The sequence below is a fragment of the Amblyomma maculatum genome, chromosome 1, assembly GCF_055883805.1.
Source record: "Amblyomma maculatum isolate TAMU_Amacu chromosome 1, ASM5588380v1, whole genome shotgun sequence".
NCBI classification, from domain to species: domain Eukaryota; kingdom Metazoa; phylum Arthropoda; class Arachnida; order Ixodida; family Ixodidae; genus Amblyomma; species Amblyomma maculatum.
Genome location: NC_139344.1, coordinates 149,873,564 through 149,900,230, shown reverse-complemented (window position 1 = coordinate 149,900,230; position 26,667 = coordinate 149,873,564). Strand labels below are relative to the sequence as shown.

Here is a 26,667-nt window from a genome sequence, read left to right as displayed (position 1 = left end):
TTCATACAGTAGTGTATTACTGTCTCTGTCTGGCATTCGTTGAGACGCCCGCCGCGGTGGCGCAGTGATTAAGGCGCTCGATAGCTGCACCCAAGGATGCAGGATTGAATCCTGGCCTCGGCGGCCGCTTTTTGGTGGAGGCGAAAAGCTAGACGTCCGTGCGCTGGGCGATATCAGTGCTCTTTAAGAACACCAGGAGATTGAAATTTCCGTAGCCCTCTACTGCGCCGTCTCTCATAGCCTGAGCCGCTTTGGGATGATAAATCACATAAACTAAATCAAATGTACATTCTGCGCCTTTAGTGCTTCCAGGTCAACTCAACGCTACGCTTGCTGCCTACGGGCTGCGGGCTCTATGCCCCAATGGTCGTCCTTCGCCAGTTCTCATTAGGCGTTTACACGGACCACAAACTGAAGTTTGAAAGACAAAAATTAAAAAAAAGAACAAAGATAACCACTGTCAACAAATGCAGGGTATTGATCCGGTCAGCCAGTCCTAAACGCCGGTGGGCGCAGCTGCAGTGACCAGTCATGGCTCAATTTATTTCAGCGATGGGCCCTCTTATCAGTGGCCAAATTGCGGTATGAGCTGCTAATTAACTTATCCTTTGTCAGTCTGAGATATGCGATTACGAAACGCATGTTGTGGCTTTGTCCGAACATGGCTAGGTGCACCAGATAAGACGCACAATAATGACTCGAGTCATTTCCTGCACAAGGCGGGGTTCAACCGTAAATTGAGGAGCGCCCCACCGGAGCAGCACATTCAGATCGCCGCGCACCTCTATTGCAAACTCTACAATTGTTCTCAGTGGGACGGGAAGCTGCCTACGATGGGGCGGCATTGTCTACTCTGGCGTACCTTCTGGTTTCTCTGCTGGCTGCAGGCATTCGCTGGTAAAGTACACACTTGTCATTTTCCGTTCGTATTTGCAGATTATACTTTACGGTATGCTGTCGCTTGCAGGCTTGGAAAGAGCTCGCGGTTTTTTCTGCCAGTGACAGCGGCCGTCACTTGGTGCAGCGACTAAATTTGCCCTTTTTTGTTAAATTCACAACCAGGCGAAGAGGAATGAAATCAGTCGTAAAGTTGTACAGGCGTAGTAGAGTGAGATAAAGTGCTAGATGTCGAAGCATGCAAGATATTTCCTTTGTCGATTCTTTCACTGGTATACCTTACCACTGCTCACTTTGGGCACTCTGCATGCAGCGTACATAGTGTTCTAGTGAGCTCTGGCAAGCCAGCGGACGAAAGTACAAGAAGTATTGGTCGCTTTACGGGGGAGGGGGGGGGGGGGGGGGCGACGCAGAGTTGCAAAGTCACTTTGTGAAATAAATTATGAAACATTTTATTAAATAATGTTTCTATTACAATATTTTAAACGAAAGGACCGAGGCCCGTATGTCTGAATATAATCATGAAGTAGTACCTGTACTGTCCAAGGCATCGCAAATTTCTTGCCGCTAGCCGCTACTCCCTCCCCCCCCCCCCCCCCCCTCTCTTGTTTTTTGTCGTACTCAATGTAAAAACGCAGACATGTTCGGCACTGTATTTTTATTGCAAGTCGATATTATAAATTGATTCTGACCACCACCTAGCTCTGTTCATCCGTGTCAGACGATTTTTTTTTTTTTTTTTTCGGAGCGCGACCAATATGAGAGTCACGCGCGAGGAGCAAACATATATACTCACAACCCGCAAAAGTGGAAAGAAACGGACGACGCCAACGCCGTTGCTGCGCAAAGTGCTGCGATATGGTCGCCTTCGAGCCTTCACAAACTGATTCACTTGTAGCGTCGTTACTACGACAATGTTGATTTCGCCTCACTCACCCGCCCCTTTGGGCGCCATTACTTCTAAGCTCATCTGCATATACACTATCGCAGATGGCCGTGTATCGTCTTCACGCATCACATGGACGTGGAAATTATCCCTTACGCCGTGCAAGATTACCCCCAAGTTAAGGTAAAAAGAAATGCCCTGGAAGAAAATAAACGTTGAATGACAGCTTAATGCCAAGTTGAGTGAGATATGCAAATTCCATCTCTATATCATCGTGCTGGCGAGCTTGGAATAAGCGTTGGCGACGGCGTGAAAATGGACCGTTTGCTACCAACCACTCTTCCTTGTTTTTTGTTTTGTTTTGTTTTTAGGAAGAATGGCGATCCCGTTACACTGAATATTGGTTTCCTTGATTGTTGCATTACCCCTCATGTGTGATTTCACAACCCTGAATCAGTCAAGTCAGTTTTATTTTCTTTATTTTTTTATCGGGGGGAGGGGGAGTTCACATATTTTGTTCAAAATACGAAGAAATGACAATAATAAATGTTTAGTGGACGTATAAAGATGGTTGGTTTGTAGGGTTTAACGTCCCAAAGCAACTCAGGCTATGAGAGACGCCGTAGTGGAGGACTCCGGTAATTTCGACCACCTGGGGTTCTTTAACGTGCACTGACATCGCATAGCACACGGGCGCCTTGCTTTTCACCTCCATCGAAAAGCTGCCGCCGAGGCCGGGCCACAGAAGCGTTGTAACTGCACATACAATGTATAGAATTCTGGAACATAAATTGGCGTCAAATGATACTAAGCAATTAGGATGACATCACCAGATAACGACAATATTGGTCAGATATCGTACCTGGCGTTTCCCCGTGAACTACACAAACAAAAAAGGGCCACGCCGCGGTGGTGCAGGGGTTAGGGCTCTCGAATGCTGTGGCCAAGGACGTGGGATCGAATCCCGGCCTCGGCGGTCGTTTTTCTATAGAGGCGAAAAGCAAGACGCCCGTGTGCTGTGCGATGTCAGTGCACGTTAAAGAACCCCAGGTGCTCGAAATAACTCTTCCACTAAGGCGTCTCTCATAGCTAGAGTCGCTTTGAGAAGTTAAACTCGTAAGCCAAACCAAATAAAAAAGGAGGAAGCAGCGTTTACGCTTCCTGATGCAATATGATAAGCTGTTTTGTTCCTCCTCGTCAAAATATTTACGGCAGTCTTCCTGTCAGATAAGAAAATAAAGCAAAATAGGTCGAACAAGTGGTTGCATTAACCATGATAACATACCCTCTCATTGGTAATAGAAAAGGTTGCTTATCTTCATCCGCTTTCGCTCGCAGCGCGATGCCGAACACGTTGTTAAAACTTCGTTATCGTGTCACAATAGCTGATAGCGGCCAGATTTTGTCTCGCGTCCTGGTGCTGCGAGCGGAATCAGCCACATGGGTACATTGTGCTCATTTATGGAAAAGCAAAATAAGAAGACTGATTTAAAGGACGACAAAGCGCTGGACGTCGAGACGCTACATCTCCGTTATTCAAAATAGATCAATTCATGAACAATTCATGATGGCGCAGCGTATGACGTAACACACCACTTGGTAGTCGCGGCTGTGGAGAGGCAGCAGTCGGCAGCTGTGATGGGACATGTGCGGACGCGTGTGCAGTAATATCCAGAGTCATCGCCCACCCCCTGTCACCTGAAATTCACGAAAAAGTGAAGTGGGCCATGTTTCGGAAAAGATTGAAAAATGCTAGAAATTATTCACTTTTTTGTTTGCATCTAGCATGACAAGGCAAGAGATACGCAGCTTTAATCTTACTCAAGAGGCTCAGAGAACAATGTTTTCCAGGCCGCGAAGACAACTGCTTCCGCCGCGCAATGGCAGCCCCACACAGCTGCAACTATAGGTCCTGCACCATTAAGCAGGTTCCGTCCAGCAACCGAATTGCAACAACGTCAGTATAGGCGCTACATATCACAGAAAAAATAGGGCGCAGACTTCCTTATGTTCGGGAACAAAAGAATGTTTGCCGTCCTTGTCTCGGCCGTTTTTTGTTTTTGTTTTTCTGCACGACTGTCCTTTAACATTGGGATTGCGAAAATTCCGGAAACTGCGTGAACAAAAACCATTTCTGGCTGTTCCTCTTTCCCTTTTTCTTTTTGCGGTCGCGTTGTTCTGGGCAGTAATTTCCACAAATTACGCGGCCCTCAGTTAATGTTTTTTAGGGGTGGACGATGGCTCAGTAGTTCTGACATAATCGATATTTGCCTAAAGGGGGAGTGGGTGATGATTCGGGATATTACTTTAGATTGTTGCGCGTATCTATGTGTAGTTGGCACATAGAGCCAGAAGCAGGACCAGTGGGCGTAGTAGGGAATCCCCGCCACCGTGGTCGATGCCCTGTGCTATCGCATCATCATCACCATCATGATCAGTCGAACTATATCCACTGTAGGGCGAGGGCCTCTCCCATTGTGCTCGCTGCATCCACTTGATCCCTGCAAGCTTGTTAACCTTATCCGCCCACCTAACTTGACGCTTTCCTTTCCTTGGAATCCAATTTGTTACATATAAGCGATCATTGGTTATCCTCTCTCCATGCTACATGTTCTGCCCATGCCCATTTCTTCTTTGTTTTCAATAGAATGTCATTAACTCCAGTTATGAGTTATTTCTCTGACCCACTCTGCACGCTTCCTACCTCTTAACCTCACTCCTACCATTTAGGTTTCCAAAGGCGTCTGCTGACTGTTATCCCCCCACCCCAGGTTTTATCGATCACTTGATAACGTATCCACACTGATGAGCTCCGCCGGCATGGAAGGATGGAATGAACACAAGATATCGTCAATTAACATTCCACCGCATTCCCTGCCGCAGTTCGATGAAAGCATATAGCCATTTTACTCTTATAAACCTGTCTTCTCTCTCCTCCGCAAGGTACCGGACCACGTGTTATGTTCCGGCTAGCGCCCGTGCATATTCGCTTGCTATTTATTGTTATCTCTTTTTATTCACCCGGAAACAATGTCGGCTAAATGACGAATTACGAGGGGTTGCGGTGAGCCATGGCACAATGCATCATTATTATTGTTCAGACCATTGGGCTGCGTTGGCGCATATTTCTTCTCAGTTGATTTGGTAGGATGGTTTTTATCGGAGCTTACCCTCTCTGCAGCTGTGCCACGTTGCGTTGAGGCAGCTTCTTGTCATGTTAGCACATTTGTATGCATAAGTGTCCACTATTTGCAATTGTTTGCAATAACCTAAACAGAGAAGGAGGCTTTATCACTGTGCTTGAATGGTCGTTACCAGAAACGGCTCTTCAAATTTGTTAAGTTCTAAACGAGAAAGACAAAAACCTCCTCCCTTCCTTTATACGCAAATTCCACCACTCTTTCCGCTTGTAAGGGGTTAGATTACAGGTAATATCAAGAGCTGTAAGCGTGAATGTCTAAAGGAAAGAAAATGCAGAAAGACTGCGTTATTGAGATTTCCGCCTAAAATACAAAACTTCTGCTACTGCCCCAACTTGTACGCATGTTCCTCTCCTTCGCCCTCTCCCCTTGTAATGTCTTCGGGCATCCCAAGAGACAAATAAATGCAATGTAGAGCGTCCCGAACTAAGCATAATTTAGAAGAGTGCACTGAACGCAGAATGGTGTAATGTATCATTCAACGATGACTTAGTTACTAGCGAGAAAAAGAAAATGCTTCACACGGCATTTACAAAAGGAAAAAGAGATGCATATGTCTCATTAACAGAGCTTTTTTCGTATAATGTGTAGGTTACGAGGGACGTCTGTGAATTGTAGGAGTCCCTGAAGAATGGCTAAGTGCAACATACTCACCCGAAATGCAATGGTTCAAAATGTAATTTTGTTTACGGTCCAAGTATTCAAGATGCGAGACCACGTGCATGCGTTTTAAAGCAGCTCGAGCTATCTTTTCAATCTATTCCTTTATATATATATATATATATATATATATATATATATATATATATATATACACAGAGTACAGAGCTCCTCTCAGTCGTTCATTTTACGTTTTAATTATGATAGTACCCGCCGTTCTATAATGCAGGTACTGCCGATGTAGAGTGCGACTTTGAAAGCGGCGTGTGCGAATTCTCGTCAGATTGCAAGGGCGGCGATTGCTTCGTGCCAGTTCGAGCAAAATTGGTGGACCAGGGACCCACCGTAGATCACACCACCGGCACAGGTCAGTATCTGACAGGGTAAAAGTGATCTTTCTGTTGTTCTGTTCCTTTCTGTTTGAAAAAGCTTACTTGCACTAAAAAGCCTTCAGACATTCTAGAAATGACCATATCTGGTGTTGTCATTTATCAGTAAGTCAGATTGTTTTGTTGTCGTTGTTGTTTTTTTTTTTTTTTCAAAATACTTCCAATGTTTAACGGGTGACACTACACCTGTACGCCCTATTTTTTATTTTTTTTTTTAGTCGACTCTATTGTCAGCAAGTATGGCTAGAGAGCTTGAGCAGTCTGCGGCGGAACAAAGTAAAATCTTGAACCAGCTTCTCAGCCACTTCTACGGTGTTCGTGCCTGTGCAATTTCAAGTCCAGTTTGTTTCGACATCAGTTCTAATTGTGATTAGGGGTTGTATTTATTACAAGATACTCTTTGTGAACATATCGATTAAATGCTCTAAGCTTCCGATGCGTAGCAAAACATTTGCTTCTGAAGTTGGTCCTGCGCTCACGACGAGTAATTAAGTCTGCCATATAAAAACAATTGGGTGCGTTTAAGAAAACAAACAGGTAGAAATTACTACCACTGCGAGGGAGGGGGGATCTGAAGGTATGTCGATCGTCACGGTACAATCTTATGATATGAAAGAAAAACAAACTGACTTCATAAACAACTCTCTGTTCAAGAAGGCGATCAACCACTATTCCCAGTTATGCATATCTTGCGCTATGCTTTGTTTCCCTTCCTTTGGCTGCGCGGAGCATCGATTGGGTGCTCCGGATAAGCCTGCTCGTGTCTGCAGGTGTACGAGTTCTTTCGATTTTTTCCAGTTAGCAGTTGCAATTTTGCGTTCATACCCATCATAAAAGGAGCTTTTCGGCGTTTCTCACTTCCTATAGTTTATTTGTGAGTGGCTTGCTGTACTTAATAGACGAGCGCCGTACGTTTACTAAGTTGGTCAAATATTTACGGGAACCCCCAAGGTAGAGTAGATTTATAATAAGAGAGTAATTACTCAGTGACATCCACCCAAGCGCACGGCTACAAAGGAAAGCTATACAGCTCTCTCAGAAGCCTCATAGCTAAAAAAAATTTGTCCTGGCCCGCGGATCGAACCCGGGACCACCGCCTTTCCAAGGCAGTCGCTTTACCGACTGCGCTAGCCAGGACGGTCGGTAGAACAGATGGTAGGGCGAGAGCGAAGTGATCTATAACTCGAAGTGGGAATGGTGTTGGTCAAATATTTAGGGGAATCTTACTAAGTGCGACACAAAACGAGACCTGCTGGAATGTGAACCGAGGCTGTTTACATATTCTTCAAGCTGCCTAATAATCTACTCATATTGAGTGTACATACATCGCCGGGGCGGCGCAGGTGACGGCTGGTACAGTCGAGTGCAGTTTTCGAAGAATGCTTGGCACGAGTCAGTAGCCAGAATCGAGCTGTCGACCACGGGGCCCTTCTGCTTTCTGGCGTGGGTTCACGCGTCGGGCCTCAAGCTGCCTCGCGTCGAGATGACATCGCGCCACGAGGATGCCGAGTGGCACGTGGACGAGGCCGACAAGGAGCGAGTCTTCTTCAGGGCGCAGTCGTCGCACTCAGAGCTCTGGCAGAAGGTGCACTACAACGAGGAGCGTCAAGGCGCCGTCAAGGTCGGGATCAGCTCTTTCCTTTATGGGCAGACGGCTCTCTCATGAAATTGCTATAGAAGAGTACAGAACAATACATCGCGTTTTCTTTTCTCGCTAAATAGCGTTATACTTTTTTTTTAAGCACTACATGCCATATTCACCGGAAGCGTCCCTACTTCTAGCACACCGCACCCTGTTCAGCGAGTTCGATTACTTTATAGAATGCGGAGGGCGGTGGTCACAACCAGCTTTCCTAATGTAACCGTGATTTGCCCACTTCGTTGCGACAAGGTGTGGCTGCGGTGCGCCATACGCGGACGCTGTCGAGTCCATTGCATGATCACTACTACTCAGCTGCGCTGAAACGCAGGCGCTAACAGCCGTAAGCTTCCACACGAGCAGATAAATAGTATACAGTGCCATGCATGCCATTCTTATTGCGGAAAGTTTACCGAGTATCACAAAGCCGCTTCTTAGGCAGAAAATCTATAGTTATCTAGTAGAAAACTATACGTACCTATCGAATATAGAAAACGCACTGCACAAACCCTCATTCAAGCCATCTAAATAATGATAACTATATGTTTCCATTCACTAAGTGCGTGATGCAGGATGTGGACACGCCAAAGCCACAATTGAGCTTATAGGGTGTCATATGGCAGCAGCAACTACCTTCCTTGATTTTAGACTTAGTTGTATACTGGTGCAAAAAAGAAAAAAAGATTAAAGCTGAGTATCACTATTTTTCGAGTGTAGATATACTATCACGTAATTGACTGCGAATGCATAAATAAAACACGGCACTGGGCAGCGCATTAAATATCTATATGGGACTTAGAATGGACCTAATGGATTCCCCTAAACTAGTTCGCACTTCAGGAAAAATTAATCCAGAAATGTTTTGTAATGCAACACTTCTAACATTATCCACCTGAAAATTATCTTTTTAGAAATATCACAGTACAATAATTTGTTTGAACAGGACATTGAAGGGAGGCAAACCCAAGGAAAGGAAAAGGAAAAACTCCACAGCGCTAACAAATAGGAACTCGAAGAAGAAGAAGTTTTATTTTGTTGTTTCGAAAAAGAAGTGTGACCAGTTGGAGTCAGCGCCGGTCCTGTCTGTCTATATGTGAGTTCGTATTTATTAACGCTGTGGCGTCTTTCCTTTTCTGTGAAATGCACCAACTAGCCCAGCAATTGGTTTTACTTGACCAAGGAAAGGAATACATTTTGCGAATCGTTCTGCGTGTAATATAAAACTTATAGCTTTTTTCTAAGCAGGATGATTTAGCCTGTTTTTCCACGAAATAGAACAATTAAACGTCAGATATTCTATACCAGATATTCTATACTGGACTATTAAACGTGTAATGGCAAAGGGAGGAGGGGGGGGGGGGGGCAAGTCTTCAGAGCATACAACATGCATGCAACGCTTCTAAGCTTCTTGCGCAGGTCGGCCGTGTGTGTATTGCAGGATAATCAGCTGTCTATGTATACAGCGATATAATTTACAAGCAGAACGCATAAATGGGATGGCAGAAACATGAGGTGCATCTGGAACTGAGCAAAAGAAAAAAATGGAATCACTAATCGGGACAAGTCGGTGTAGGTTGTTAAGACACACGCATTTGTGTTTGCTGGAAGTCGATTGTAATCCAGTTGCGCAGAAAGCAATCTTTCAATTAAGCTACATTAGAAAAAAAAAAAAGTTAAACTTTCATCAAGTCTGGAGATGGTGTCACTGCGTTGTTCCGTGTGTTTAATAATGAAACGGACACAAAGCGTCCTCCTGTGAGCAACTTTGACTGCTTTCTTGCTGGTACGGGTATTTTGCAGCGTATACCCATCGGTCTACATATTCCGGATTTGCATTGTGCACCGTTTCGTCGCCTAATACCAGTGCTACTGGACGCATAGTGTGTCAAGCTATCAAATGACATTCACTGGCGTTTGCGAACATTGTTTGCCTCCCCTGAATTTCACTTTCATTTGGCAATTAACAGCGCAGCTAGAATGATAAACTATTAGGAGGAACACGCGAGTGTGTTGCTGCCCTCTTCGGAGCGGCACTGAGCCTGTCCTAGCCGCGCATCAAAGAGGAGAACTGCACTGTATCGAAGACGATGCGAAGTACTGCCTCTAGGTCCGTCTGCGTGTATTTCCACGATTTTCGCGCGTCGAAAAGTGCCGCGCCGACGCGACGCCCGGCTCGAGATACATGGAACGACGAATGGGCGCGAGCGCCGCCGCGGATGACTTGATGCGAAAGCAAATGCATCAGCTAGCGGAAATAGCCGCAGAGTGAGGAACGTGAGAGAAGCGACGCTGTCCCTTCTGTTAAAATCGCGAAAAGGGCTTATTCCAACGCTACTGTCCTAAATGTAGAAAGCGTACATAAGTCGCACAAAGGTTTGGCGAGCTCGAACGAAAGAAGATACCTCGAAAATGCCCGCTCGGATACCAGCGGCACGGCTCTTTTTTTTTTTTCTTTTCTTCTTTTTTTTTTTACACATTTCACTTCAGGGAGAAAACACATACATTACGATCCAAGAGTAGGTCGTATATTAAAAAAAAAAAAGCGACATTCCGTGTTTGATGAAGTGCTTATTTTCACGATAATTACATTTCTGCGGCGAAACTATAGTGCTCTAATATTCTAGAGCACTATAGCTAAACTGCCGCACACCTCGTTGGCCATGGCGGCCATGTTGACAGCGGCCGCTCAAACCGGAAATGCCAGTTTTCCGCGCTCCTATTGGCTCGCGTCGACAGCAGCTTCCGGTTCGAGAGGACGCCATGCCGCCAGCGCGTCAAATATCTGGCAGGGCCAGGTCGGCGGCGGCGCGCGTTGACGCCGGGCGTCGAGTGCGCGCCGTCGGGCGAAAAACGCCGTCTTCACGCGGCAAAAACGCTCCATGTATTCCGGGCTTTACTTCGGTGCGCGGTAGCGTCGAACGCACGCGGGCGCTTAACACTCGCCTGTCCGCCCTAAGAGCGGATCACCCTGTACATACGCCCGGAACTTTTGGTGCACTGTGATGGAGCTATGAGATGGCCAACCTTGATTGCAGCTAATAAGACGCAGTGAACATAATAAAAGAAAACAATACCTATTTATATAGGAAATCAACTTTTCTACTTGCATTTTGTTTGAATATTTATGCTCTAGAGTTATAAGACATTTCCCTCCTCTCCATATCTAGCTCGAGATCCGCGCTTGGCACTTTTCCAATGGTTCTGTTGGCGTTGACGATTTGGCCTTGACTTCCGGTCCATGCCCTGAAGGTAAGCGCAAGTTTATCCCACAAAAATAAGCTTGACAACAGTTTCTAAAAGTTCAGTTTGTTGGAGTGTGCTGCATAAAAAGACTACACAGACGGCGAACTGTTTAGCGCCTTCCTTTCGTTTCTCGCCAGCAATGAATCTGACAGCAGCGAAGTTCTGACCCAAGAAGAAAATTTATTTTAAAAATATTTGTTTCTGGGAACTTACTTTCAGCAAACAATGTGTAAATGTTGCGTCCAACTAAGAAAAATTGATATCTGGGAATGGTAAGCAACGAAATGTAATTTCTCAACTACTAGTCCCCAGTGGTGGCGTTAAAAAGTAGCGATTTAATTTTATTATAACTGACATAATCAGCAATTCACAAAGGATTAAGTTTTTGCGGAGCTTCAAGCATGGAAAAAGCTTAGATTGTCTCGGGACGTGGTCTTAGCTAAAGTCCCCACACAGCGGCAACGAGCTAGGTCAGGAACACCAAAACTTCAGCTTCTTCGTCTCGAGGAGCCCAAGCGCTCGCAAAAGTCCAAAGCGACGACGAGGAATGAACATTGAAGCCTGTCAGGATAATAAAAAAATGGCATAAGTTTTGTTGCGGTAGCTGTGCTACGCAAGTGATCATTCTCGCCCTACGGAGAAAGGTCGCAAAATTAGTTATTGTAGTGACAAGGCAAGCACGTCACTTAAAGAGAGAAACGACCAGTTCACACGACGAAGCGAAACTACCCCCTAGCTTGTTCTTGACCAGCATATTTTTTATATATATCAGACGAACACTTATCGAAGACGCGGATGCGCATGGCCAGTCATTGTATTTGTTTTCCCGTGACAGCCAGTGATGGACGTCATTTTTGTGGCCTCTCAGTAACAGCGGCGGTTCGCAAATAAATTAACCCAAACAAATGCATATGTGAATCTGATTCTATGCGATGGGTGTGTCATCTAAACATAAAACAAAGCATGCCGTTTAGACAAACTGATAGTTGAGCTTGATCCTGAACGCTTCGCCTCTTCTTGTCGGTGGTAGTCTACATGAATCTTGCCGAGAAGGTAATTAGCCTTCTAATTAATTAGCCCACTAGCCTATTTCGAAGTCGTTGCTAAAACAGGGGCTAATTGGTAGTAGTAGGTTCTGTACCTCTTTTGTTGCGCATTTTCTTTCTTGGTATTGTACTTTGCATGTTTGGAGTAGCGCGCAGTAAACAAGGCACTTTTGCAACTCTGCTTAGGGTTTCGCTGCGTATAGCCAGCTCCACTCCTGGCAGTGGCCGTTTACTTGGCGTCCTGAAGTGTCTGCCACCACGTCGCGCTCTGATTTAGAGCGCTACGCTCTAAATCAGAGCGCGACGTTTTGCCTTTGAGGCTAGCACAGCGAAAATTAGGCCTCCTTAGTGTCTTTCCTCGCTTTAACGATGTGTAACTCACGCTTATAGCCATCCTCCGAAATTTAAATGTTGGTCTGTCGGTTTTTTTTTTTTAAGATTTGTCACGTTAATTATTAGTATACGCCCATGTTTTGTCTCCAAGTACATTCGATGACTGTTGGAGAGTTTTTGTCAACGAAGTAGTGCCAGTAATTATAGGCCTTTGACTGTGCTTACGTGGAGTCACTTGTCCTGCACATATATTTCGTTCCTTTCAGCTCTTCATCGAGAGACACTGCCGAAGATTTGCACAGAGCAAATTAAATCAAATGAAATGCGAATCCTTGTCTCGTATTTGTTTATTTACTTGTTCCCAGACCCTGCGGATGGATCATGTTCTTTCGACCGATCCGTATGCGGCTACGAGAACGCAGTCGGAGGCACGGGCAGCAAATGGAGGATGGTGCCACCGGGTCCCTCTGTAAGCCGGAACAGGGCTGTGACGCTGGACCACACAACAGACACCATGCGGGGTATGCCCGAGCATAACGAACTCGCTTCGTCTCGCAGCCACAGCGACACGCATCTCGAAATGTTCCGCTTTTACGCGCGGATACTTGAACAACAAAGGCGTGTTTTCTGCATCCTTTGTGATACACTCTGAAGGAGGCTCCACTGAAGTTCAAGCAACCTTAAAATGGCCCTGAAGAGATTGTAGGATTCGACAGGCTTTCAGGAGTTTAAAAAGGGCAACTTTCATATAAAGCATACAAGTGTTTTTATGCTATAGCGCTGAAATGATGACGTAATCCTCGAATAAAACCGCGATGATATTCTTGCTTCTCTCAAGTGAGCAGCGCCGTAGATAGGCGCCGTGTGATGACGCCATGAAATGGTGACGATATATTTCCAGCCCTGTAACGCTTATCTGAAGGAAGAAAACAGGCGCCTCCGAAAACAAAGCACCATGTGTGTTGGTTGGCGGCGTTCGATGGAGCATTCCCTGCCATGGGCATGTTCCATCGCCCATTTCAACGTTTGTTTCGAGCATGGTTACGTAATTCGTAGCGGCGCCTCCTTCTAGTGATGCCTGTACAATGGTTCTTTTCCCAGGTGGCTACGTGCACCTGTTCGTTCCAGCCAAGACAAACTCCTCCAGAAGCCTCACTTCCCCAGTCCTGAACGAGCCGAAAGGCGAACACAGCCGCTGCATCAGATTTTTCTACTATGCTCCACCCCCGAAAGAAAACTCTGGCCTTGAGCTTTATCTTGGCGAGAATCCAGGAAGTGCTTTGCCAAGCGACGGATTAGGTGAGTAATCGAGCCTTCTAGCCGGCTTTGGCGCTTCCTGGTACTTGCATTTTCTTCGTGATCATTCGAGAGCCTTGGTCTGTCTTCCTGTCAAGAAAGCAACATTGTAATAGCGGGGTCACCACATTCGTCTTTACGTTGGGAGATATCCAGACAAAAGGATGAGACAAACGTCTCTAAAGCTGTAAGGCTACATTGTATGGCTTTCGTGTAATAAACTGCACTTTGTCTAGCAACATTAGTTTACAAAACTATCTGTGCTTAATCTCCATTTGTTTCCAACGCACACTTGATGTTCTCGCAACAAACTAGCCTCAAATATAAGAAGAGTTCTAAACAAAAAAATTGCAAGCGCAAGGCTCGGCCTCCAAGTGACATGAACGAACGCCTGGCACGTATCGAGGCCGAACCAAAGTGCCGAGCCATAGCATCACGGGAGCACGGCATGGCGCATTGTTTATTTTGCTCTTCTTGCGCGTCCGCGCTTAAAGTGCTACCAAAGGACGCTACACAGTTAATCGTTGTAATTGTATTTCATTTTCTATATCTTGAACTATTGCTTCGCAACACTAACGATGTGCAAAGAACCGTTGTTTAAGTTTTAGGGGTATTGCGCGTTTCTCATTCAGTGTCCACTTCAATTTTTTCTCCAGTTGTACTAGCAACAACGTGCATTAAAAAACCATTATCCAAACTGCCAATTTTTCACTGAATCTGAATCATCGTCTCATTTTTGCCGCCCGTACGCGTAAACTACGGCGCATCTAGAATTGCTGCGAACGCTAGGGTTGTCAATCACTGAAGCTAATTTATTAATGAACGCGTCCGTTCTTTTCCGTACCTATAGGATTGTGCCAGAAATCACTCTTCCTGCTTTTCAAAGCCAGACTTCAATTCTGGCAAGTATATTAGACGCCATGTTTTACTGAGGTCAATGTGCAACACCTTATTTCAAATTTCTCGCAATTAAGTAATTGTAGTTTATTTGGTATTCAAACCATTCAGCCCATAGCCAGTTTTTCTGCGTGCTTTCTGCGAAGGCAATACCTTCTGCAATTGAAAGCGGAAATGTTTTGACGCTGAAGATTTAAATCCTTGAACAAGCACAGTTATGTTGAGATTTTTTAATTGCACTTAAGTCATCGAAATTTGTCGAAATTGCGACCTTTTGTGTATTGCTCTCACTAAAGTTTGCATGCACCAGAAATTGTTTGTGCCCTTCTAATTGTTTGCCGTTCTTTTGATATGTAGCTGGCATGGAACGGCTTTGGCGTGTCGACTATAGCTCCCTAATAAGTGGCTTATGGATGCCAGTTGAAGTCGGCTTCATCGTTCATGGAAAACATGAGGTTAGTATTGAATGCCATTTCGTTCGCGTTTAGATATCGTTTCCTATATTTTTTATTACCTTTGCAACCACGCTGACAAGCTTGCAAGACGTCAGCATATAAGAGTGATTCATTTATTGAGCCATTTCCTCTCCGGACATAAAATGTATCAAAAAGAAAATAGGTCGAACAGTGATTTTAAGTTCGTAATAGTCATGGAGCCCTATTGGGCTGTAGCATATGCAGAAGTACATATACTGCGGAGCATCTAATTGTACGTATACTATAAAGCCTTGTGTACGACGGTATTGGTTTTACTGCTCCATTTACTTTTTCTGTGAGCCCATCATTGGCACAGTGAAAACGTCAGAAACAGTGAATTAAGCGCAAATAAGTGTCCCCTTCTCGTAAACAAATAGGCCGGCACTGAATTTCATTCTCTTTCAGCCGCACTGGCGAAGTGGCTAGGGCACTCGGCTGCCGAATTCAAGGTTGCGGAATATAACCCGGCCGCGGCAGCCGCTTTCTGAGATAGTTCAGACAGCACCGAATGTCGCTTACCAATGCATTTAATTCTCGGTTAAGGGCTTACTATGTTTAATGTAAGACGAAAACGCAAGCAAATTATATTGAACTAGTTCTTCTTTCAGAACAAACTAACAAATAGTGTGTCTCATTTCAGCTGGCGTTTCGTGCCTACGTCGAAACTCCGCAGAACAGCCCATGGTACTGTGCCTTGGATGACATCGAAGTATACGCATGCTCCGATCAAAAAGGTTAGGCGAGCAGGGGATGCTAGGACAGCGTTTGAAATGCAATAATCATATTGCTTAATTGGTTGTGGGTAATTCCACTGCGTTAACGTAAAAAAAAAAATTGCCGCGAAGTTTTGCGCCACCGGATTTCGCCATTGCATGCGTGATTTAAGAAGGGCGGAAAATAACACAAGCTTGTACTCAGAAGATCTATCTTATTTTAGGTGCTTCTAGAAAAGTGTCACAAGCCTATTAGACAAACATTCTTGACTGAATTATTTGGAGTTGCTTTGCGGATTGTTCAGTTCGACAAGAAGAGCGAAATTACTTCCGAAAGCTAGTAAGTTCTCTTCTTCTACTAAGATATCTGCTTCAGGAGCTGGCTGTAATGACAATTTAATGCAATCACTGGCAGTAAGTTGCTCTTACTTCTCGTATACCTTCACTACCACGTTGTTGTTTTTTCTCAGGAAAATAGCCCCGTCATCGACGACGACTAAGGTATAGTTTCATGAAAATAATTCAGCTGTGTCGAAAGCGGGTGACCATGCATTAAATAACTGCTTGTTGAAAAAAAATACAGCAAATTTTGGGCGCCCACCTTACAGGTAAAAAACATTTTGCCGCAGGAGAACAGATTACGTGCTACTTCGACGAAGGCCACATGTGCAACTGGACTGCGCAGCAGCAGTCGTCCGGCCAAGCTGGCGGTTGGAAGCTGAGTGACCTGAACTGGGGGGAACCTCATTTTCCCGACAAAGATCACACGCACGGAACAACCGATGGTGCGAGACCTTCACGATGTCCTGGGCTGTGGGCACACTAATCAGCTGTTATCGCTGGTTACATCGCAGTTCTTTTATTGGCAACTTCTTCCTTTCTTTCTCCCATTTTTTCCTCTGTTTTTGTATGGCATGCTGTAGCTCACAATGAAAACCGCTTAGCAGTAGATGCTAGTTGTGGCACTTGTATGTATAAAATCGCAGCATCATGCGGGAAGCGCTCGGCGCTGGTGCCAGTTCAGCGGAAGCTTATAATACTCTGCCTCACGGTTGCGTCTACGACATGCACACGCGTCCTTGAACGGCTGTGCGACACCAAAGTGAAGGCAGCAAGCGCGTCCAACGATCTAAACAAACGGCCATCAACCCGCTGCTGGAGCGAACTATGATTATAGCCCACAAACCTACTGGAAGGCTTTAACTTGACCGCCCATTGCCTGCAGACACGCTTTAGAACAATATGAGGTAATTTGCCACGCTGGTATATTGTCCCCAGTAATATGTCCTGTGCGAACGACCCTAATTTTTAATGCTTGCCGAGCGAGACTTGCGCCGGTACTTTGGTGAGGTAAAAAATTTGCCGACGACTACGTTACTTCCTAATGCAAAATTTGAGCGCAGCTCATCAGCTGTTTCACCTTTTCGATAGATTGAGGCAAATATTTCGAGCAAGACATCTATGTACAATTAAAAACAACTTTTTTTTTTATTTTTCACGCATATTCCTTCAAGAAACACTTCACTAACAGTTCTTGACTGTCATGAAGGAAGCTTTGTGGTCGGAGAAATGGAGGACAATTAAGTTATCAGGAAGTTGCGGGAGGCAGCCCGTGGGTCCATAGGAACGTTGCGCGGCGAAGAGATAGCAGCGACTGACTGATGCCGCTGACGCCTGTAGCGAGTCAAGTCAACGTGGCTCTGCGATGCGGCTTGGGATGTACGCACCGTGATCCGCTGATGCTGAGCCGGCGCTTCGGCAACCAGAGAGCACCGTCGCCGTCAAGCAGAAAGGAGGGGGTGGGGGGGGGGGGGGGGGGGGTACACGCAGCTGCGAATGGTGGCGGCAGGAGTGCGCGCTGCCCGGCTGGTTACGAGGGACGACGGCGACGACGACGCGAAACGCAGGAATGGGCGCCAAAGAGCTGCGATCTAAAATATTCGCCATACCTGGCTCGTTCTACTTCGATGTATCCAGCTTAGTTGCCAGGAAAGCGGCTTGAACAAATCCACTGTTATGACTAGCCTGCCTTTCGAGATCAATTAACGCCGCGTTGTTGCCGCTGGGTGGTCAGGCTTAAACGAACCTGAAGGGTGGTATTTACAGGGCGGCGAATATTGGCAGGTGTTCGAAATTTGCCGCCAAAGATTTCTCACAACACTGTTAGAAAGTGTCGTGATGTATGCTTTTACCAGGAACGTTTATTCACTGTGATGAATTTACAAACTAAAGTTCAGGTCCTGCAGATGGTTCTTATCGCTGACAAATGTTTCTACTGGGGTAATGCATCGTTATAAGTTCGCTTATTCGGCATAACTTGCTGAGAATTACCAAGGTAGTATCTGCCCTCTGATGTCATGCAGGTGGCTTTGTTTACGCCGAGAACAAGGAGGATGTATCCGTGCTGAAGGCAGGCCTGACCAGCCCCACTTTGGATGCGGGCTGGGTGGGAGCCGCCTGCCTTACCTTTTGGCATTTTGCGGTCTTCGACGAGCCGGAAAGGTGCGTCTTTGTACTTGCGTTCTTACGTGCTTGAGAATGTTTCTTAATTACTTGCATGCATGCACATGTGTCCGCTGTGTGTGCAAGCTCAATCACAATAGCTCCTCTCTTTGATACTTTGTAGTATTGCGCTCGCTTTGCACAGAAAGAGGAGCACAGTGTGGCAAATAACCATCTTATTTAAAGGGAGCAGCAGCAGTAACTACTTACTAAAACTAGAAAACAAGCACTAAACATTGATATTCCATCAAGTTTAGTCGCAATGCAATTTTGTTTTTGTTTTTTTTTAGGCTGGCTTCACTGACACCGGAGATATCGACGATCAAAAATAATGCTCCTCCTCTCCTCCCCAAATCAGCGCTCTTCGGGGCGTAAGAAAAAAGAAAGTGGCGACGGCATCCCGTCGTGCTCTATGCCGCTTGCGTTCCTTGCGCGCACTCAATGTGAGGGCGCGCCCGGAAAGCCCAGTTGACATCAGCGAGAAGAGGGTGGCTGCGAAGGCGCGGTGCATTTTCGCCCTAATCGGTTGAGAGCAGTCACCAGGTGTATTTTTATGCGATTTTTGTAAATTACTGAGTCCACACTAAGCTTTCAAGTTCGGCTCGAATACCCAGAAAGACCACCTCTAACGATCTGTTGCATTAGAACATCACTTTAATTAACGTTTCTTGGTCGCTCTGTGTCTTCATACTGAATTTGTTTTTCTGTACAGTAAATCCTAAACCATTTCACTAAAGTTTGCTTTCAAACTCACATGATTATGTGTATGCACCGTGTTTGCCCTTTCCAGGTGTGTTTCGTCGTTACTGCGGACACCGTCCAGTAGCCAATACAATATCATGATTTAACAAAACACATCGCTTTCAATATTCTTATATACGGTACACCGGCAATGGTTTGAAAACAAAACATTTTGACAGAATGGCCTGTCAGGTTGGGTTTTATTATAGGAAACAGAGAAATCTGCAACCAGAAACTTCTGGTTGAAATTCTGACATTGCGAAGCCGGCTCTGCCCCATTTTCAGGGGTGACTAGGGTTAGTCTCGCTTGAAACGTCGATTCACAACGATGGCTCACAACCATAGTCCTCAAGTTGACTATCTTGCCCCTTTCCCCTTTCCTCCTGCCTTCACCCAAAGTGCAGGTGGAAAGACCTCCGTCCATCACCCCTGAAGAAGGAGCCCAGCTGGCTCCGAAATGTCGAAATTAAAGAAAAAATTGATATATGTGTAACGTGGCTAAACCTAAATAACGGGCGAAGCGACAGTTTTGCGCAGTTTACCTTGATAGGTAGTAAATGTAGATGACGTCGTAGCTGTCTTCTCGCCCACTGTTATTTACGCCGCTTGGCATGGCGTATCCCAGCCTCCGAAATGTTTGTGGTAGTCGGAGTTTTAGCAACCCTGGTTTAGGATGTCTCAAGTTTATGGTATTGCGCCCGCATTAGCCCCTAGGGTAAGCTCTAGAGAACGGCTCTTGCTGAGGTGGCGGAAGGAGCCGACTGCAGTAAGCAGTCAGTAGGGCGGAACGTAAAGGGAGGGGGGGGGGGGGGGGGGGGTTTGAGTATCCACGCATCACACGCGGTTGCTTATCCACCCATTTGAAGCTAGTGCATACAAAAATGCGACACCAAGTTCCAATAATTTGCATACATTGTATTTTGCCGAGCTTTGAACGCAAAATGAGACCAAATTTCTGGAATATAAAAGCTGGGCTGCATCGGTAACGTCTCGCTCCAATCGTATAATATGCTTCGCCTGACAGGGACCTGTTTAGTGGCGTGTAGTGTGCCTTATTACCTGACTAAAATCGGCATTTCTTACAGGAGAGGAGCGCTTGCAGTGATTGAGCCAGATGTGCGCCACAACAGTAAAATGCACAGGACGTGGACTTCGAGAAAATTTTAAAACATTTCTTTAGCAGGAGGGAGCTATATAAGCACTGGAATTTGGTTGCCTGAATCAAGAACAAAATATTCTACATTTTTGATAGATTGGCCGGAATCTTTGCTGACTACAACGCTTCCTTCTTCAATCCCACTCCCCCTTCAGCTGCAACCTAACCGTGTCACCCCTATCGGGAGAATCCTGGTGGTCCAGTACGCACGAATTGGAACGCGCCTGGAAGCAAGAAGTCGTTCGAGTGTGGCTGCGGGCTGACCAGGTGATATTGTTTTCTCGTTTTATGTGCTACCAGTTGTGAGTGTTACGTAATGACGAAAAGGAGTAAAAAAAAATTGAGGTGTATTGTTATGTATAGATCCTGCCACATAATCACTCAGTAAAGAGAAAGAAATGCTTTTCTGATAGCCAGCATACCAACACTTTGCACGGAAGAGTGCTCTTAAGCTGATCAAGTAGAAGGTAGATCAGAGTGCGGCGAGGTTTCCTGTACAGTGTCGGCGTAATCTAATTTTAGGGGAATACTTGTGCCTGGTTTTCTAGCCATATCCACTCAGTGTATGGCAACCCGCCGGACAGTATGCTGTCAGTACTAAATATAACCTGCTTAATTCTCTAGTCAAGTACGATATAATGAGATTTCAAGAATTAGATCTCGAAGACAAAGAGCCCGAAGAGATGTGGACTGATGTTCGTGATATAATACAAGAAGTTGCTACTAAGGTACTTCCAAAGCAAAAGAAATGCAAAAAAGCAAACTGGTTATCTGAAGAGGCTTTGCAAATAGCTGAGGAAAGGAGGATGGCAAAAGGTATGGGGGAAAGAGAAAGATACAAGGTTCTCAATGCGGATTTTCAGAAAATAGCAAGGAGAGATAAGAATGCCTTCCTGAACATACAGTGTCAAGCAGTTGAGGACAACAGCCAATTAAGGAACACAAGAGCTCTGTATAAGACAATCAAAGATATCAAAGGAAGCTTCTGTGCTAAGCTGGGCGTGATAAAGGACAAACGAGGCAAGGACCTCACTGAAGCCTCAGAGATAAAGAAGAGGTGGCAGGAATACACAGAAGAACTGTACAAGAAGGACCCGGATGTGCAAACCCAACATAGGACGGTTGTGATTACTGATCTCGAGCCGGGCATCCTGAAGAGTGAAGTTGAATGGGCCTTAGCCAGCCTTGCTAAGAACAAAGCTAGTGGAATTGATGGTATTCCAGCTGAGTTGCTTCAAAACCTCAACCACGACGCTGTTAACACACTGCATACATTATGTCAAAAGATTTGGACAACCCTGCAGTGGCCACAGGATTGGAGAAGGTCAGTTTACATCCCCATTCCAAAGAAAGGCAGTGCCAAAGATTGTTCCAACTACCGCACGATCGCGCTTATTTCGCATGCTAGCAAGGTGATGTTAAAAATCCTGCAAGGTAGGCTGCGGCAGTATGTGGATCGGGAGCTTCCGGACGTGCAAGCTGGGTTTCGCAAGGGCAGAGGAACTAGAGACCAAATTGCCAACCTTCGCTGGATCATGGAAAAAGCAAGAGAGTTCCAGAAACCCATCTACTTCTGCTTTATTGATTATGCAAAAGCGTTTGACTGCGTAGATCACAGCAGATTGTGGCAAGCTCTCCAAGAGATGGGAGTTCCAATTCACCTCATCTGTCTCCTCAGGAACCTTTATGAAGGGCAAGAGGCCACAGTCAGAACTGGGCATGGCCTTACTGATTGGTTTCCGATTGAGAAAGGGGTGAGGCAAGGCTGCATACTGTCGCCCTGCCTATTTAACCTATATGCAGAGTGCATCATGAGGAAGGCCGGTCTGGACGAGTCTTCAGCTGGAGTGAAGATTGCTGGAAAACGTATCAACAACCTTAGATATGCGGATGATACCACTTTAATGGCAGAAAGTGAAGTGGAACTCAAGAGACTTCTGATGCGCGTACAAGAAGAGAGTGAGAAGTTTGGGCTTAAACTGAACATTAAAAAGACGAAGATCATGGCGTCTTGCCATATCAAGTCCTGGAGCATCAATGGACAAGAAGTGGAAGCTGTGACAGATTTTCTGTTCTTGGGCGCCAAGATTACCTCGGAAGGAGACTGCAGCCATGAAATTAGGAGACGCCTGCTTCTGGGAAAGAGAGCAATGGTTAGCCTTGACCGCCTAGTAAAGAGCAGAGACATTAGTCTACCAACCAAGATCCGTATAACCCGTGCTATGGTCTTTCCAGTTGTGATGTATGGATGCGAGAGTTGGACTTTGAAAAAGGCTGACCGCCGAAGAATTGACGCGTTTGAATTGTGGTGCTGGCGAAGACTCTTAAGAGTTCCTTGGACTGCCAGAAGATCAAATCAGTCGATATTGTCGACCATAAACCCTGACTGCTCATTGGAGGGTCAAATTCTAAAGTTAAAGCTCAGCTACTTTGGTCATCTGATGAGAAGAGAGGAGTCGCTGGAGAAAGATTTGATGTTGGGAAAGGTTGAGGGTCGCCGGAGAAGGGGTAGGCAGCGAACGCGATGGTTAGATGGCATTCTCGAGGCACTGCAGATGAAGCTATGTGATGTTAAGAAGATAGTGAGAGACCGGAAAGCGTGGCGTGACATGGTCCATAGGGTCACGAAGAGTCGGACACGACTGAACGCCTGAACTGAACTGAACGATATAATGAACCAGGCTGCATCGATTCATTCTAAAGTACTGCAGGTCAGAGCACGTACGAACCTTGTATCTCTGTGGGCTTGACACTAAATTTGCCTGTCTCAGTCGTATAAAACACGCGCACTCTGTTGAAAAGACGATAAGATATGTCATGTTCAGGGCCCACTATCAGGCCTGTGAGCGCCGTATAACGGAAAAAGCGTGCAAAGCGATGCCAGTAAATCTAAACGCGGGTGGTTGCTTGCCTTGTTTTCCTAAATCCGTGCATCTTTTTTTCTTTTTTGCTGCATTGGCGAAATCCACTTACTTTTTTCTACAATATTGGAACACTCTAAACAGTAAATCGCTAATGCATTGCATGAGCCACGATTTCCTGGCCAGCAAACCCACCGTAAACTCGGAAGCAGACATAAGCCGCGTGCTTTTCTGCGAGCGCCGCCGGCTGCCGATCCCCATATCGGAGCGACGGCGGCGCCACCCCTAGGTCGATCTTGCGGCGAATACCAAAAACGACATCATAGGTGTCCCGTGCAATTGAAAAACTCCTTTGAAAAATTTTGGTTCCATGTATTCCCATGGGCGCTAGCTACTTTTCACCCCCAGTCTGTTACGACGTCACAGCATCCCCTTTGTTTGTAAATAAGGTGTTGGTCTATAATTTCTTGCAAAAATGTCGTTGTCTCATCAGTGGTGTGCTTTTGATGGGCGTTACAAGGCGTCATGTAACGTTCATATTACGACATGTAGCTTATATTAATTATATATTACACTAATCATTCATTATATCCCATTTCAAGGAATAAAATGCTGTCCCGGTGTCTTGAATGACAAAAATTGTGTCACAAATGTATTTTCAAACTGCGCAATGGTAGAGCACTGCACGATGATGGGGCAAAAGCGAATATGTTGACTGCACTGTCTAACTTTTCTGCACAATTTGCGCTAGCGAGTTCTCGTACTCACATTACCAGGTTTAAGCTTGTTGTGAGCACTGCGAGAAAAGACAGCAAAAACCCGAAAGGGCATGAACACGCGGCATATACAGAGCATTTTACTGAATATAAATAAATCAAATTAGATTCGTTTAAGAGGCATAAACCTTTGTAGGTAATTGATCAATTGACATTCGTTAATATCCTTGAAATAGGTGTTGCTACCCAGCTAACTCATTCAGAGAAGCGGTCCTCTACAGCCAGAGGAACGCTTTGATAAAACAGTTTCTTTTGAAGGAAAGAAAGAATTTGAAGAATTTTAATTGAACTCCACAGGGTAATGAAAGTTCGACTTTCAGGATTTAAAAAAACAAAGAGCACTACATAAATGTTGGTTTTATGCATAGGGTATACAGCCAGATGGGCACAAACTATAAGGAAAATTGTCATTGGGATATCAGTAATTAACTTAATGCAAATAATTATTTTTGTTCACTTTGGTTAGCATGCGCGTTTATATTGAAAAGTGAGAGGTAGCGGGATTTTCTAGCTACTATATATATATATATATATATATATATATATATATATATGCGGTAGTAACGCGCCTGTGTCCTGGGGTATGTGTGTACGTAATTGCAACCCGGTCTGTCTAATCACGCATGCGAGACAGCGGCACTCGACATGTAGCTTCTCCCTGATGTGACGCAGCTGCTTCATTTAGCGCTTCGCTAGGCAGGAATATGGAGAGACACGGAGTCTGCTAACCTTTGGTTCATGAAGACCCTTTGAATTTTTGGCGCGCGAAACCAACGAATCAGTGTGCGGACGGAGGGGGGTGAAAGGTATTTCTTCAAACGATTAGTTATCTGGCAAAGAGATACAGGCTATCAACGTAGGCTGCAAATCCACATCCTTATCAGACAAAACACCTCACGCACCTTCAGAGCAGAGAGGACCTTCCTGCAGAGTGCAGCGGTCTGGCACACGTAATTAGACGAATCGGGCCGAAATTCCGGACACGCACAGTACACGCCAGGACAAAGGCGCATTTATAAAAGTATACACAATAGAATAGCCATCAACTGCCACTAGCATGCATGCTAACCGCAGTGAATAAAAAGTTGGTTATGTTGATTACTGATATTACGATGACAATAAGGCTCACAATTTGCATCCGCCTGGTCGCGTATTCCATGCACAAAAAACAGCTTTAGTGTAGTGCTTTTATATTTGTTTTGAAACCCTGAAAGTCTAACTTTGAATGTCCTGCGTGTGCGCCATCACAAAATACCCACGACTGTCAGAGGTTCTCTCGCAATAAATAAATAAAATAATTTAACGAATAAGCATATTTTATATAATAGTGTAGAAAGCAATTATCAGAGTTGAATTATTTGCAGCTTGGCGATGCAAGATCTAAGTGCTCTTAAATTGATTTCCACTTCTACTATTACCGTTTCTTTTTCTGTAGCGCCAATTTACACTGGAGGCTTCCTTGAGGGGTTCCTTGATTGCCATCGACGACATAGAAATGACGTTTGGAGCATGTCCCTCAGAACGTGAGTGCAGCAAGAAGCTTGGCAGAGTCAATCATTATTAAACATTGCTGAAATTTCTTCTGTGCTCATTCCTGAATATCTGTCACACCAACTGCACCATTTGTTTACCCTTCGTTACAGAACCGCTTTGCAACCGTATTTTGCAGTTGCTTATTCTTAAGGGCCTGTCACACTAGCCCGACACGGCGCCGATTTGGTCTGCCAACACAGCGTCTTCCTGATGTCTGCGTCTATGTCACACTGCGCCGACCGAAACAGTCGGCCGACAGTCGGTGTCGGCGCCGCGTCGCTCGCAAGACGGTTGTCGGCCGACGGTTGCCCAACTCCTGAGTCACACTAGCGAGACAACGTGCGAAACCTCCCCACCGACTAGACCCTCCCACTCTCAGTCTCTTCTCGTGTCACTGAACAATTCGTTTTCTTAATCCTTTTATTTTTTCTGCCATGCGAGATTATCTTTTCTACACCTACTCCCGTTTTTATTTTACTTGGCTTATTCTCATAAAATTCAGGGACGCTTTTTTTTTATTCTGTTTCATAAATTCGACCATACCAAAACAAGCGCCTCGTCACTCATGATTACGGGCCGAGACTGAATACTGTCCAGTATTTTACAGTTGTGGTTCCCGGATCAGAAAGGCAGTGTTCGAAAAATAAAAGCTGTTCACGGCGAATAAGAGACAGTATATTAAAAGCAGAAAAAAAAAAGAAAAAAAATCTCTACCTGTGGGATTGAACTTACGACCTCCAGTACGATAGCTATAACTGCGCTAACCACTGCACCCCGAAAGTTCGGCGTAATCAATGCTTTCTGAGGTTGAGATATGGTTTTAGCTGATATGCTGTCTTGCTATGTGAAAGTCGCGAAGGCAGTAGTAGCGTTTACCGCTTAACTGACTGTCTAGCTTGCTAAGAGTAAACTGCAGATAGTTTGAATCATGCCGTGTAGTGCGTAAAACCTTCGACGGATTTCGTGAAACCTTAGGCATATTTCACAGGGCCGGCCGCGGGACCACAGCTGCTGTTGGTTCTGTTGTAAAGTTTAAACGCAGGTTCTGCGCTTTTTTGCGCACACAATTCTCGAAACACATTGAATTATGGAACAAACATTTATTGCGTGATTCATAACGTAGCGTTGGAATTGGCTTTCGAAGTAGCGACGCAGCGGCTGGACGTTATGACTAAACACAACGATCGAAGTGCGCAGGAGGATCGCATCTCTGCTGGCTTCAGGAAAATAATCGCTTCTTTTCATCATTTCTTTATCACGTACTCTGTTCATTTTTTCACTATTCTGTGCAGTTCGGAAACGCAGAAAGATTGCTCACGGTCCCGACGCGCGCCGCAAATCTGTGCGCCCCGAATTCACTCGCCTCGAACAGAAAACGCTGCCGTTTATATTCCACGCGCATTCGGCGGCCCCGAGTATACTT

The 26,667-nt window shown here is 45.4% G+C and overlaps 1 protein-coding gene across 2 annotated transcripts in view; it reads left to right on the top strand.

Moving 5' to 3' along the window:
• The first annotated feature begins 781 nt into the window (after positions 1-781).
• Positions 782-26,667, top strand: part of LOC146204590 (MAM and LDL-receptor class A domain-containing protein 1-like) — a 78,328-nt gene continuing 52,442 nt past the window's right edge. For both annotated transcript variants that reach the window (XM_084589263.1, XM_084589264.1), the window contains exons 1-12: positions 782-897; positions 5,873-6,010; positions 7,376-7,653; positions 10,839-10,920; positions 12,659-12,814; positions 13,395-13,592; positions 14,844-14,941; positions 15,603-15,696; positions 16,305-16,460; positions 18,039-18,177; positions 20,230-20,341; positions 25,147-25,234. In XM_084589263.1, coding sequence (XP_084445389.1) covers positions 834-897; positions 5,873-6,010; positions 7,376-7,653; positions 10,839-10,920; positions 12,659-12,814; positions 13,395-13,592; positions 14,844-14,941; positions 15,603-15,696; positions 16,305-16,460; positions 18,039-18,177; positions 20,230-20,341; positions 25,147-25,234 — 1,603 coding nt within the window. In that variant the 5' untranslated portion in view covers positions 782-833. The remainder of the gene's footprint in view (positions 898-5,872; positions 6,011-7,375; positions 7,654-10,838; positions 10,921-12,658; positions 12,815-13,394; positions 13,593-14,843; positions 14,942-15,602; positions 15,697-16,304; positions 16,461-18,038; positions 18,178-20,229; positions 20,342-25,146; positions 25,235-26,667) is intronic.